At 45.6% G+C, this 15,499-nt stretch overlaps 1 protein-coding gene across 2 annotated transcripts in view; it reads right to left on the reverse strand.

Annotated features, from left to right (window-relative positions):
- LOC147061367 (uncharacterized) overlaps positions 1-13,821 on the reverse strand; it is a 44,495-nt gene extending 30,674 nt beyond the window's left edge. The window contains exons 1-2 of one of the 2 annotated variants that reach the window (XM_085928300.1): positions 11,038-11,574; positions 4,184-4,334 (exon numbers count right to left, since the gene is read on the reverse strand). In XM_085928300.1, coding sequence (XP_085784426.1) covers positions 4,184-4,334; positions 11,038-11,499 — 613 coding nt within the window. In that variant the 5' untranslated portion in view covers positions 11,500-11,574. Of the gene's footprint in view, positions 1-4,183; positions 4,335-11,037; positions 11,575-13,725 lie in introns of those variants that run through there. The other variant, XM_085928309.1, reaches the window with a different exon arrangement.
- Between the last annotated feature and the right edge of the window lie 1,678 nt (positions 13,822-15,499).

The following is a 15,499-nucleotide window of genomic DNA, read 5'->3' on the forward strand; positions in this document are numbered from 1 at the left end:
GTGTCCGGCTCTCCCTTTGAGATAGAATGAGAAGCTTGGTCATTAGGTTGAAAAGAGCCAGATGAGCCTGCTTGGGCACCTGATTAGACTGTCTCCTGAATGCCTCCATGGTGAGGTGTTCTGGGCATGTACCACCAGAAGAAGGCCTCTGGGACAACCCAGGACGCGCTGGAGAGACTGTCTCTTGGTTGGCCTGGGAATGCCTTGGGATTCCCCAGGATGAGCTGGACGAATCTCCAGTTGTTGAATCCAATTCATTTCATTTTAGACAGCTGGCTTAGATAAAGCCCTTCTTTCTCAACAGTAATCCGTACATGCGCTTCTCGGCTCGAGTTTTCAAATGGCGACGCCTTACAGGACAAGTTAAAAGGAACAGGATAATGTAGTCAAATAACGTAGTATGACAAATTAATACTACTACTACTACTACTACTAATAATAATAATAATAATTATAATAATAATGATAATAATAATAATAACAATAAAAGTTTCAGTTTAAATTTTTAGAGTCCCTGGAGGAAGTGCTTGAGAGCGCTCCTTCTGGGGACTCCATCGTTTTACTGGGTGACTTCAATGCTCACGTGGGCAATGACAGTGAGACCTGGAAGGGTGTGATTGGGAGGAACGGCCCCCCCGATCTGAACCCGAGCGGTGTTCTATTATTGGACTTCTGTGCTCGACACAGATTTTCTATAATGAACACCATGTTCAAGCATAAGGGTGTCCATGTGTGCACTTGGCACCAGGACACCCTAGGCCGCAGTTCGTTGATCGACCTTGTAGTCGTGTCATCGGATTTGCGGCCGCATGTTTTGGACACTCGGGTAAAGAGAGGGGCGGAGCTGTCAACTGATCACCACCTGGTGGTGGGTTGGCTCCGATGGTGGGGGAAGATGCCGGTCCGACCTGGCAGACCCAAACGCTCTGTGAGGGTCTGCTGGGAACGTCTGGCAGAATCCCCTGTCAGGAAGAGCTTCAACTCCCACCTCCGGCAGAGCTTTTCCCACGTCCCGGGGGAGGCGGGGGACATTGAGTCCGAGTGGACCTTGTTCCGCGCCTCCATTGTTGAGGCAGCCGACCGGAGCTGTGGCCGTAAGGTTGTTGGTGCCTGTCGTGGCGGCAATCCCCGAACCCGCTGGTGGACACCGGCGGTAGGGGATGCCGTCAAGCTGAAGAAGGAGTCCTATAGGGCCTTTTTGGCCTGCGGGACTTCGGAGGCAGCTGACAGGTACTGGATGGCCAAGCGGAACGCGGCTTCGGCGGTTGCCGAGGCAAAAACTCGGGCGTGGGAGGAGTTTGGCGAGGCCATGGAGAATGACTTCCGGACGGCTTCGAGGAAATTCTGGTCCACCATCCGGCGTCTCAGGAGGGGGAAGCAGTGCACGGTCAACACTGTTTACAGTGGAGATGGTGTTCTGCTGACCTCGACTCGGGATGTCGTGAGTCGGTGGGGGGAATACTTCGAAGACCTCCTCAATTCCACCAACACGCCTTCCTTTGTGGAAGCAGGGCCTGAGGACTCTGAGGCGGACTCTCCAATCTCGGAGGTCGAAGTCACTGAGGTAGTTAAAAAACTCCTTGGTGGCAACGCCCCGGGGGTGGATGAGATCCGCCCGGAGTTCTTAAAGGCTCTGGATGTTGTGGGGCTGTCTTGGCTGACACGCCTCTACAGCATTGCGTGGACATCGGGGACGGTGCCTCTGGATTGGCAGACTGGGGTGGTGGTTCCCCTCTTTAAGAAGGGGGACCGGAGGGTGTGTTCCAATTACAGGGGAATCACACTCCTCAGCCTCCCTGGTAAGGTCTATTCAGGGGTGCTGGAGAGGAGGATCCGTCGGGAGGTCAAACCTCGGATTCAGGAGGAGCAGTGTGGCTTTCGTCCTGGCCGTGGAACAGTGGACCAGCTCTACACCCTCGGCAGGATCCTCAAGGGTGCATGGGAGTTCGCCCAACCAGTCCACATGTGCTTTGTGGACTTGGAGAAGGCGTTCGACCGTGTCCCTCGGGAGGTTCTCTGGAGGGTGCTTCGGGAGTACGGGGTGCCGAGCCAACTGATAAGGGCGGTTCGGTCCCTGTATCACCGATGCCAGAGTTTGGTTCGGAAAAGGGTGGAATGCCCTCTCCGGATCAGGGATGAGATCCTGCCCCAAGTGGAGGAGTTCAAGTATCTTGGGGTCTTGTTCACGAGTGAGGGCAGGATGGAGCGTGAGATCGACAGGCGGATCGGTGCAGCGTCGGCAGTAATGCGGACTCTGTACCGGTCCGTCGTGGTGAAGAGAGAGCTGAGCCAAATGGCAAAGCTCTCGATTTACCGGTCGATCTACGCTCTTACCCTCACCTATGGTCGCGAGCTATGGGTCGTGACCGAAAGAACGAGGTCCAGGATACAAGCGGCTGAAATGAGTTTCCTCCGCAGGATGTCCGGGCTCTCCCTTAGAGATAGGGTGAGAAGCTCGGTCATCCGGGAGAGACTCGGAGTAGAGCCGCTGCTCCTCCGCGTTGAGAGGAGCCAGATGAGGTGGCTCGGGCATCTCATCAGAATGCCTCCTGGACGCCTCCCCGGGGAGGTGTTCCGGGCATGTCCCACCGGTAGGAGACCCCGGGGACGACCCAGGACGCGCTGGAGAGACTACGTCTCTCGGCTGGCCTGGGAACGCCTTGGGATCCCTTGGGATGAGCTGGAGGAAGTGGCTGGGGAGAGGGAGGTCTGGGAGTCCCTCCTAAAGCTGCTGCCCCCGCGATCCGACCCCGGATAAGCGGAAGAAGATGAAAGTGAAGGTGAAGAAGTTTGAGTTTAATATACGTAGTCATGAGTTGAAAACAAATGAGAAAAAGAAAATGGCATGAAAATAAACAAAGACAACAATTTTACAAAACAGTTAAAATACGTAATACTAAGAATAATGAAAGTATAACAAGCTTATAAAGCTTACAAAATTTGTAAAGCAAAGTTATTTGCAATAAATGAGTTACACAACAAGTTAAATAGTCATAGAAAGATAAATAATAGTCATGTAAGTGTTTATCTTTGTGCAGTTATTTTTCAAAAATACAATGCATTCAAATCCAAATGAACAGTTTAAAAAAATGACAGTTGGAGGAGGATGTGAACAGAACAAAAGTGAAGAGATTTATTGGGATCAAATTAATTACTTGAATATGCCCAACACAGTACGTACTGGGCGCTACATTTTGGCCACAGGGTTTTTACTCCTTCACCAACAGGCAATGTGCTCTGGTTTGAATCCCTGTACTGATGTCTGATAGGGAGGATTCACCCATTACTGCCTGGCACCAACTTACATAAATTACATACATTTTAAGGATGCTGTGAATTGTGCAGCTTCACCATTATCTGTTTTAGTATATATGCTGTGTGGCTCAGCATCAGGCAACTACAAATGTGGTTCTCTCACTCACTTAAAACTTGCAAGTGAGGCTCTTATTAGCATTTGTGATGTGTAAGTGTGGTATGCCATTTCACTGGCTCTGCTCTGATGTGATGCGTTCAAGTTTGCCATAGAAAATTTTGAATTCTTCCATCCCCAGATGTATCAAATTATGCAATGTATAATGTATTTAAATATTATAGCATGTAATGTGCTTCAATTATGTAATTAGCAATGGGGTCAGATATTGTGGTATGTAATATCTGTGAATATTCTCAGTGGTATTGATTCAAGTGGCACTATACTGTTCTCATAGGCTTCGAACACGTTTCAATTCTCATCCAAAAAGACTTCATTAGTTCATGTACAAGGCTAAATAGGACAACATTAACACGTACGTATATTAAAGTCAAATAATCCACCGAATTCGTTTTATGCTTGCTGTACAATGACAGTCAAGGCATTTGATTCAATTCGGGTCTATTCTATTGTATTTCATGTTGCGTGGTCAAATAATGTAGTTTGTAGTTAATCAATAAATGTAGTGTATAACGTGGCAAAAACTGAAACATGCAATGTTGTCAAGTGATATAGTCCATAATGCGGTAAAAATACAGTAGCATCAAACGTCAAATAATGTAGTATGTCATGTCATCTGTAGTGTGTAGTATTTTCAAGTAATGTATATAATGTGACCACATAAAATAATAATATAATATAATAATAATAAAATTAGCAGGTTCACGAGTTTGAATTGACATCTTCATGTGCGTCTTTTGCAGTCTCACTCACCCAGGAACCACTTCTCCAGCGCCACCCGCAGATCCAAGGGCCCAGTGCCAGCGTACAGGTTTTCTCCGGTGTCCTCATTGTCTGGGTTATGGTTCCAGATGCACTTGGCGGCATAGCCCTCAGCCAGTAGCTTCAGCCTTGGGTCCCATTTCTGAAGAAGCAGTGAGTGAGTTGAATGAGGCCTCACAGGTCATTATCATATCTTGTCACACACATATCTTTAACTTGAAGATTGAAAAGCATTGACATTTACTCAACTGCAGCTGGAACGAGACCTTTATTTGTCTAAGAAAACAAGAGACTATGTTTGCGCTATGACGGTTGAAATACAGTTCCAGTAATCCATCCATCTTCTAAGGCTTATGCGGAATCAGGTCACTGGCGCAGCAGCCAAAGTAGAGAAGCTAGAATTGTAGGCCCTGTCCAACCACTTCTATAAGCTATTTTGTGGTATCACAAGGCGGCCGTTCAGAAGAAAAATATAGGGCCCCCAGTGGGCACCAACCTTGCATTGACAAGAAAATAGAGTTAAACTCATTTTTATCCGGAGCGCACAGAAATAGAAATATAGCTCATTGTCTCTCCAAAATACCCAGAGTCAACCCAATGCACCAGGGAGATGTCCAGGAGGCATAATAACCAGATGCCCAAGCCACCTCATTTGCATCCTCTCAATGCAAAGATCAGTGGCTCTGCTCTGAGCTGGATGACAAAATGTCTCACTTATTTCTTAGGCTACGTTTACGTTTATTGTCTTGCCCATATGCAATACGTGTGCGTATTTTTTTATGCAGTGTGAACAGACAATTGTGATATATTCAAACGCGACCAATGCTTCTTTGATATGTGGATATGAATCGCATATGTATGCAATGCGTCTGCAGGATGAGTACTCATCTGATGGAAACAGATGGTTCGCTGTGGCGACCCCTGAGGGGAAAAGTCGAATGGAAAAGAAAAAGAAGACGGTTGTTTGGATCAGCAATTTCAGTTCAATATATCATATAGCAGACAAAAAATGATATTTGAGAAGTGAAATGAAGTTTATAGGATTTACAAAAAGAGTGCAATCATGACTTAAACAAAAGTAGGTAGGTGCATACATTTGGGCACCCCGACAGAAAAATAACATCAATATTTAATAGATCCTCCTTTTGCAGAAATAACAGCTGGTTGAAGGCATTTTGACCATTCTTCTTTACAAAACATCTCCAGTTCAGGTTATTTAGGTTGGCCAGTTACAAGTTGCTCTCTTTGCATCTTCTCTGAAGAGTGGTGTAACATGGTAGCTTCTAAACAACTGACAAAGGACCTGAAAACAAAGATTGTTCAACATCATTGATCCAAAAAGCTAGACTTCAGCTAGAAATGATCTCAGCTGTCAGTTTGCACGGTGAGGAACATAGTGAGGAAATGGAAGACCACAGGCACAGTTCTAGTTAAGGCACAGAGTGACAGGCCAAGAAAATCTCAGATAAGCAGAGGCGAACCATGGTGAGAACAGTCAAAGTCAACCCACAGAGCAGCTCCAAAGACCTACAACATGAGCTTCATGCAGATGGTGACACTGTGCATCGTTCAACTATTCAGCGTACTTTGCACAAGGAGATGCTGTATGGGAGAGTAATGCGGCAGAAGCCACAAACAGTCGCTTGAGGTATGCTAAAGTACATTTGAACACGCCAGCTTCATTTTAGAATAAGGTTCTGTGGACTGATGAAATTAAAATTTTGTTATATGGACATAACAAGGGGCGGTATACATGGCGGAAGAACAACACAGCATTCCAGGACAAACACTTGCTACCCACAGTCAAATTTGCTGGTGGTTCCATCATGCTGTGAGGCTGTGTGGCCAGTGCAGGTAGTACTTGCAATCTTGTTCAAGTTGAAGGTCGCATGGATTCAGCAGATTCTTGCAAACAATGTTCAAGAATCCGTGCCAAAGTTGAAGTTGCGCAGGGGATGGATGCCTCAACAAGACAACCACCCCAAACACTGCTCAAATTCTAATAAGGCATTCATCCAGAGGAACAAGTAGAAAGTGGGACCACTGAAATTGCTGCACACGACACTTTTGATTATCTATACCAGGAGTCGGCAATTACTTTTGGACGTGGGCCAAAATAAATTCAGACGTTGGCATCATGTTTTTTTTTTTGGGGGGGGGGGTCCCTACTACTTAAATGATTAATTATTATATTATATTAAACATCATCTTACTTTTAAAATGCATGTAATTTAATTCCATTAAAACCTCTGTTTGCTTATGTTCGCTGTTTTTATGCCGCCTGCTGCGTGTCCGTCTCAACCTGCCGTACATATATTGCATACAAATATGCGTGCATACAAATATTCTTTTGGATCACGTGTGAACGATTAGCTGAACATTGCTATGCTAGTTATCGATGCAAAATGTCGTTGTCGAAAGCCTTGAAAAGAAAATTTGATTCAGAATGCAGGACTTACAAAGAAGAATGGAAGCAGAGGTATGCATTTATCCTGCCTGCATTGAATAATGCCAAGCCTATGTGTCTCATTTGCAACGAGGCTGTTGTCGTTTGCAAAGAGTATAACATCAGAAGAGACCATGAGACAAAACATGGCCAGTTCAAAACAGCTTATCCTCCTGGGACAGATGTGCGAACGAATAAAATTAAACACAGCAACAAAATACTTGTCAGGTCACTCACCGAGCAGCAGAGGGTTACAAGTGCGTACCTTAAAGCAGCATGGGTTCTTTGTTGTTGTTTTTTGCACAAGATTACGCACATTCGCGTGTCAATACCGTTCCGACCTGTGCGTCATGGATAACTGAAACATGATGTTCCACCTGTTGTTGTCACTAAGGTCTATCATACCTCAATAAATGTTTCTAATTTGATGGGATTGTTGTATGCCCTTTTAAAATATATATTTTTTTTAATACACCATATTAACATCATCTCGCGGGCCAGACAGAATAGATGGCGGGCCAAAATTGGCCCGTGGGCCCCTATTTGCCGACCACTGATCTATACACTGGTCTCTTAATTGCACACAAAAAAATTCCAGTGCCCTGCAGAGCAGCAATTGGTATTGCACCTGGGTCATTTGCACCATTCTGTTTACCCCATATTTGGTAAATGGACTGCACTTATACAGCATTTTATCTACACTATTCGGTGCCCTCAGTGGTTTACAATGCCTGACATTCACCCATTTACACACACATTCATACACCAGTCGGAGGCTGCTACCATGCTCAATGAGAGCAAATTAGGGTTCAGTGCCTTGCTCAAGGACACTTAGACATGGTCACCAGGGTTGAGGTTTGAACCCACAGCCATCGAGATGGGAGACAGAGTTGAGGGTTGAACAACAGCAAAACTGTTAATACACTGCTCACAAAAATTAAAGGAACACTTTGAAAACACATCAGATTTCAATGGTGGGAAAAAAAAGTGGGATATCTATACTGATATGGACAGTTTAATGTCTCAGGAACAAAAGGATGCCACATCTTTTGATGGAAATAAAAGTTTTCAGCCTACAGAGGGCTCAGTATATAGACACCCCAAAAATCAAAGTGAAAAAATTATGTGGCAGGCTCGTCCATTTTGCCTAAATTCAATTTCTGCAATTCAAAACTCTTTTCAATTTCTTGTGTAACCCCCACATGCTTGTATGCATGCTTGACAACGTCGCGGCATGCTCCTAATGAGACGACGGATGGTGTCTTGTGGGATGTCCTCCCAGATCTGTCTATGGGCATCAGTGAGCTGCAAAGACTAACGAGCAACCTGGCGGCGTCTGATGGACCAAAACATTATGTCCCAAAGGTGTTCTATCGGGTTTAGATCAGGTGATCGTGAGGGCCATTCAATTGTGTCAATTCCTTCATCCTCCAGATACTGTCTGCATACTCTTGCCACATGAGGCCGGGAATGTCGTGGATCAGGAGGAACCCAGGACCTACTGCACCAGCGTAAGGTCTGACCATGGGTGCAAGGATTTCATCCCGATACCTAATGGCAGTCAGACTGCCGTTCTCTAGCCTGTAGAGGTCTGTTCGTCCCTCCATGGAAATGCCTCCCCAGACCATCACTGACCCACCACTGAACCGGTCATGCTGAATGATGTTACAGGCATCATAGCGCTCTCCTTGGTTTCTCCAGACCCTTTCACAGGTGCTCAGGGCAAACCTGCTCTCATCTGTGAAAAGCACAGGGCGCCAGTGGCGGATTTGCCAATTCTGGTGTTCTATGGCAAATGCCAATTAAGATCCACGGTGCTGAGTAGTGAGCATAGGGCACACTACAGGACGTCGTGCCCTGAGGCCACCCTCGTGAAGTCTGTTTCTGACTGTTTGGGCAAAAACATTCACACCAGTAGCCTACTGAAGGTCATTCTGTAGGGCTCGGGCAGTGCTCAACATGTTCTTCCTCACACAAAGCAGCGGATATCGGTCCTGCTGATGGGATGAGGACCGTCTACGGCCCTGTGCAACTCTCCTAGAGTAACTGCCTGTCTCCTGGAATCTCCTCCATGCTCTGGAGATTGTACTGGGAGACACATCAAATCTTCTTGCAACAGCACGCATGGATGTGTCATCCTGGAGGAGTTGGACAATCTGTGCAACTTCAGGAGGGTTAAGAAATTGCCTCATGTTTCCAGTTGTGATAATGACTCTTGCTAATGCCAACACTTGTGGAAAAACAGTTAAAAAAGATCAAGAGGGAGGAGCTTGAAATGGCCTCCACCTGCAAAATAAGTCCCGTTTTGGGGACCATCTCGTTGTTGCTCCTCTGGTGTACCTGTTGTTAATTCCATCAACACCAATGCAGCTGAAAGTGATTAACAACCCCCTCTGCCACATGCCTGACCAAAACCTTATCAGAAAAGTGTCATTGAATTCATGTCATACCTTGATAAAAAAAACTGTTCCTTTAATTTTTTTGAGCAGTGTCTATACCTCTCCCACACCACCTCGACCGCCCCAAAAAATAATTCTGGAGTAAGTGGGATGGAGAATGGGCTTCTTTTTGCTGCAAACTTGAGTTTGAGCTACACAAGTGACATCTTGTGAGGATTGGGAACCAAAGTGATTGTGTGTGTGTGTGTCCGTGTGAGTGCGTGCGTGCATCCTTGTAATTATTTGTAACATGCAACAAATGCAACAAGTGTAAATCATTAGGGCTGCACATTTTCCTTTTTCTTTCAAGGCTCTCCGCATCTGTACTTACTCAGAGTTTGGGCACACACACACATACACTCATACGCAAACACGCACTCACAAAAAGAATTTTTTTTACAGTTTTTCTCAGTTGCTTTGGTTTTCCTCAGATCAGAACTGAAATTCACAAAACTACTTGTTCAATCTTCACTTTATGGTGTCAGTCGTCTATGTAGTATGTGTGTTCACACCGCAAGTCTTAGTGCTCAATTCAGATTTCTTTTGTGAAATCCGATATTTTTTTGGTGTGTGAAGGTGTTCACCTCCATATTAAATGTGACCTCACTGTGTCTGTTGTGTGAACATATGCGTCCCCAAAGTGACCCGGCAAAAGCAAGAGATGACGTAGCTGGCAACGTTGCGTTTGCGGAAATAGCGGTCCGAATATGCAGCTTCTTGGACAATCAAAATAGTCACTCTCCATTCCAAGCAGTCTAACGCTCCTCGCTTGCATGATGATGCCCTCGGATATACGCGACCTGGTCGTTCAGACCCTGATTCCATTGCAAAATATCTGATATCTATCCAATCTAGGACTACATATATGAAACTGCCCCAGGTTGGGCTTGAAAGAATGGAATTGGGACATTTAGATGGTCTTAAAAAAGACGCAGATGCAAGTCTTATATCGACCCAAAAAAAGTATTGCAAGCCTCGTTTTGAACTAGGGTCGAGCCACAGTGGAGAGCGGACTTTTTCGCTTGCCAGGCTAATAAAATGATGAATGTCAGGCTAATAAAATGAATGTTTCTAGTAAATCTAAGTAAAAAATGATGGCGTTAGGCGTTATGATTTGAAGTACCTACTTATTTAGTGCTCAACTCTTTGTTTATCACTCATGTGCACTATTGTCTTTTGTTCTGTTTTTCTGTGTTACAGAATTTTTGGAGGGAGTAATCCCAAGGGATGAATAAAGTTGAGTCTAAGAACCAAGAGAAGATTTCAAATGAAAACCACTTCGTTATTGTACATTTTACCCATAATAATATGTAGCCTGGCAAGTCAAACCCAATGCTGAACCGTGTGGGGAGGGCCATTCAGCGCGGCTCGACTCGTTAACTTGCTGTGCACAATTTCACAGTGGTGCAATAGTTTTACATATCTAGAAACATATAGAGGCATTAAAATCACAGGTTTGCCCCTCTGAGAAATGCTAGTCAATAGGACAGCATTGGTCGGGCTTGCCATCGATCGATCCATCTATTTATGGATCGATCTATCCAAAAAAAGAATATTTGATATGTGCCTGTTTTAAAAGTATTCATTCATTCATCCATTTCTTTCTACTGTCTATCCTCACAAGGCTAATAGGTGGAATCTATACCAGCTGACTTTATGTGAGTGCCAGGGTATACCCTGAACATATCACCACATATAGAGAAAGAGCCATCCACAGACATTCAAAACTAAGAACAGATTTCAAGTATGCAATTAATGTATGAAGCTGTTTTTTCTTTGCAATGTGAGTGAAAGCTTAAGCTCCTGGAGAAAACCAATGTAAGTACAGGAAGCACAAATTCAAGCCCAGCCTCATTATTGTGAAGCAGATGTATCACTCCGTGACCATCATGCCTTCCTTAATGAAGATAATCCTTAGGTATTCAATACAGAACTATTGTGTGCAGTTTTCTTTAGCTTACCAGGGGCAACATGGCAGAGGAACTCGGGGACACCTGTCCTCTGTAGTAGTTGTGGAGCTCAACCAGCAACTCTTCCTCCTCCTCACCAAGGAGGCTCCAGGCTCCAGGAGCCAGTAGCATGCCCAGCAGCACCCAAGTCCACAGAGGTACACATGAGGCAGAGAAATTGCACATGCACCCCCTTTTCACTGGCAACTTGCTGACCTTCTGTAGCTCTAATGTGTCCCGCAGTCGCATGTTGGGAAACAAAGTCCTGGGAGTGTTGGAGGAGGGTCGTAACCAAGGTGCAGATGTGTGCCTTGATCGCCCCCACAGCAGCTTTAAGTGCGCACAGGTCCTTCCCCCATACACAGGCACACACATAATGCATCCTCCTCTTCCTCCTCCATCATCCCTCCCTCCTCCTTGTTTCATCAAGTGAACGTCAGAGTCACAACATAACATCCAGAATTTAGCCATCATTTACACACAGCCCAACTAAGCAGGATATTTCTTTAACTGTGTCCTTTTTTTTTCCAGAAATGCTGCATCCTCCATTCCAACTAGTAGCATCTGCAGCGATTTCTCGTGTGACATATGAAATTTTGCTTTTAACACAAGAAAGTTTGAAATGTGTCAGGGGTCTTTGCTATAACAGTAATCCAGGATGGCACTTTACATTCAGATGCTCTGCAACTAGTGGGTAAATTTGCTGATCGATTTGAACACCTCATTGATGACATACTCATGACCAGGGAAAAATTTGTCTTTTCTTTGTTTTTGAATCATGATCTGATTCCTAACTTCTTCGTTGAGTTGTTTTTGGATTGATTTTTGACGTAGTTCTTGGTCCCTGACTTGATTCTTTCGGCTTTCTTCTTCTTATTGACTTGTTCTTCGGTTCTTGACTTGGTTAGCTTGGTAGTTTCTGGACCTGGGTCTTGACTTAGTTCATTGGTTATTGACTTTGTTCTTGACTTTGTTCTGTGGTATTTCTTGGATTGCCTCAGACTTTGTTTTTTACGTATAGTTCTTTCAAAATTTGGTGCATTCCTTCGTAGGTTAATTCTTTCCATTTTGGATTTTAATTTGGTACTTGACTTACTTAAACATATTTGTTGACTTAAGTTAATTATTTCCTGCCTTGTAACTTGGGCTATATTCACAGTTCAGGTCAATTCCGATTTGTGCTTTCTGGGCGTCATAGACGTCCCAACAGACTCATCTCATTCACATTAGAAGCACATTTGTTTTTGAGTAAAAAATAATAATCTGACATTTAATCAAATAAACCAGATGAGGCATCATGCCCTGCGATACGAAATGTAGCATTTGTTTTTGTGAGTAATCAATATGGTTAAAGTTCAGGCAAAAAAATCAATACAGTTGAGAAATTACACAAATACATATGAAGGTCTGTGAGTGTTGTGATACAGGACAGCAAGATGTAAAAAGAGAAGAATAAACCACGACAAATGTGTTTGGATTACATCCTTGACGTTCTACATGTTCCTAAGCGACAGGGTGGAGTCAGAGGCAGTCATTTATTCTGTTCACACATTGCTACATTGCATCGTGCGTGTGTGTGCGTGTTTGGTGAGCAGCAAGTATGCTAACCTTGGATGGAATTCCCCTTAAGTCACAATGTGAAAAGGATGAAAACACACTCACTCACTCACTCACTCACTCACTCACTCACTCACTCACTCACTCACTCACTCACTCACTCACTCACTCACTCACTCACTCACTCACTCACTCACTCACTCACTCACTCACTCACTCACTCACTCACACACGCACGCACGCACGCACGCACGCACGCACGCACGCACGCACACGTACGCACACGTACGCACACGTACACACGCACGCACACACACGCACACACACACACACACACACACACACACACACACACACACACACACACACACACACACACACACACACACACACACACACACACACACACACACACACACACACACACACAGGCATCATAAGAAGACTATGCAGTGATGTGAGCCTCGCCCTTGTGGTATTCTTGCCATTGACTAGTTTGCAAATGGATAACAGATGATTGTTCATACATTAATGGCTTTCTACGGGTAGATCACACATGCTTTGACGTGTTGTATGGTATATATTGGTATGGTCTGCAGCCAGGTGAAACAAACTCCACAAACTTAACAATAGACACACATTTTATCCATGTTTGAAGACATATGCACACTGTTGTGATGTGAATGTTTGTGTCGCTTTTCCTTGATGCCTCTTCCGTTGAGAACTAACCTCTCATCAAGGAATAAACTAGGCGTTCACATCAAGTACTCAAGAGACCCTGATGATGATGTCATAGCTGTGGAAGCTAACGCCTCCTTAGAGATCATGTCAAACATTTCAGCAAACATCTGGACTAGTAAACCCCAACCCAAGAACTGCATTCACTGGAGGCGTACTCTGCCCACATATTCAAGAACAAAATGTGTTGTGGTCTATTATCTTTACTTTAAGGATGTGCTGGTTTTAGGAAGCTAGTTTGCTTCTTGACTACTGTTGAGCTGCACTTGAGACTGGCATCAACGCTCCTCAATTTAGCTGTTGAGCAGCCCTTTCTTGTGTTCTGCGTCACTCCAACATCTCTAACCGCTGACGTCAGACTAGATATATCAAATAAATGTAATATAAACAACAATTTTAACGAACCGTCCGTGTCACTCCAAATGATGAAATCCATCGGAATATTCATCCTCCTGGAGGTGGGGCTCGAAGGCGAGCGTCGGGTGGCCGGGCTAGTGTTGGCTCGTGAGTGAACGATTCGTTCAGAAGAACGGATATTTTCAGCGAACGAATCACTTCCTAAAGTGATTCGTTCTTTATTCAGTTCATATGACTTCAACCAGTAGGTGTCGGTAATGCCACCTCGCCGTAAAACAAAACGAAGAAAATGATGTAACTTCCCGTTCACGAGCGAGTGTGAATTGCATTTCCCGTTCATCAACGAACGAATCGGTGAGTGAACGAATCGGTGAGTGAACGAATCGGTGAGTGAACGAATCGGTGAGTGAACGAATCGGTGAGTGAACGAATCGGTGAGTGAACGAATCGGTGAGTGAACGAATCGGTGAGTGAACGAATCGGTGAGTGAACGAATCGGTGAGTGACTGATTCGCATTTCCAGTTCATCGCGAGAACGGATCAGAGAGGGAACGAATCCTGACTTTCCCGTTCGCGAACGAGTCAATGGGTGAACTGCCTTTCCGTGCATCAACGGATCAGTCAGTGAATGTGTTGCGTCTCCTAGCGTGAACTATGTAAACCAGAATGTAGATTTACGATTTGCTTATAAAATAACGTGTATGCAAATATATGCCTAAATATTGTTATACAATAGTGGACCAGCTCTACACCCTCGGTAGGATCCTCAAGGGTGCATGGGAGTTCGCCCAACCAGTCCACATGTGTTTTGTGAACTTGGAGAAGGCGTTCGACCGTGTCCCTCGGGAGGTTCTCTGTAGGGTGCTTCGGGAGTACGGGGTGCCGAGCCAACTGATAAGGGCAGTTCGGTCCCTGTATCACTGATGCCAGAGTTTGGTCCGCATTTCCGGCAGTAAGTCGGATTCGTTCCCAGTGAGGGTTGGACTCCGCCAAGGCTGCCCTTTGTCACCAATACTTTTCATAATTTTTATGGACAGAATTTCTAGGCGCAGCCGAGGCGTTGAGGGGGTCCAGTTTGGGGACCTCAGCATCGCGTCACTGCTTTTTGCAGATGACGTGGTGCTGTTGGCTTCTTCAGTCCGTGATGTCCAGCTCTCACTGAAGCGGTTCGCAGCAGAGTGTGAAGCGGTCGGTATGAGGGTCAGCACCTCCAAATCCAAGTCCATGGTCCTCGGTCGGAAAAGGGTGGAATGCCCTCTCCGGATCGGGGATGAGATCCTGCCCCAAGTGGAGGAGTTCAAGTATCTTGGGGTCTTGTTCACGAGTGAGGGCAGGATGGAGGGCGAGATCGACAGGCGGATCGGTGCAGCGTCGGCAGTAATGCGGACTCTGTACCGGTCCATCGTGGTGAAGAGAGAGCTGAGCCAAATGGCAAAGCTCTCGATTTACTGGTCGATCTACGCTCCTACCCTCACCTATGGTCACGAGCTATGGGTCGTGACCGAAAGAATGAGATCCAGGATACAAGCGGCCGAAATGAGTTTCCTCCGCAGGGTGTCCGGGCTCTCCCTTAGAGATAGGGTGAGAAGCTCGGTCATCCGGGAGAGACTCGGAGTAGAGCCGCTGCTCCTCCACGTTGAGAGGAGCCAGATGAGGTGGCTCGGGCATTTCATCAGGATGCCTCCTGGACGCCTCCCTGGGGAGGTGTTCCGGGCATGTCCCACCGGTAGGAGACCCCGGGGACGACCCAGGACGCACTGGAGAGACAACGGAGAGGGAGGTCTGGGAGTCCCTCCTAAAGCTGCTGCCCCCACGACCCGAC

Source organism: Syngnathus leptorhynchus, chromosome 1 (assembly GCF_054491065.1).
Source record: "Syngnathus leptorhynchus isolate UIUO chromosome 1, UIUO_Slep, whole genome shotgun sequence".
Lineage (NCBI taxonomy): Eukaryota > Metazoa > Chordata > Actinopteri > Syngnathiformes > Syngnathidae > Syngnathus > Syngnathus leptorhynchus.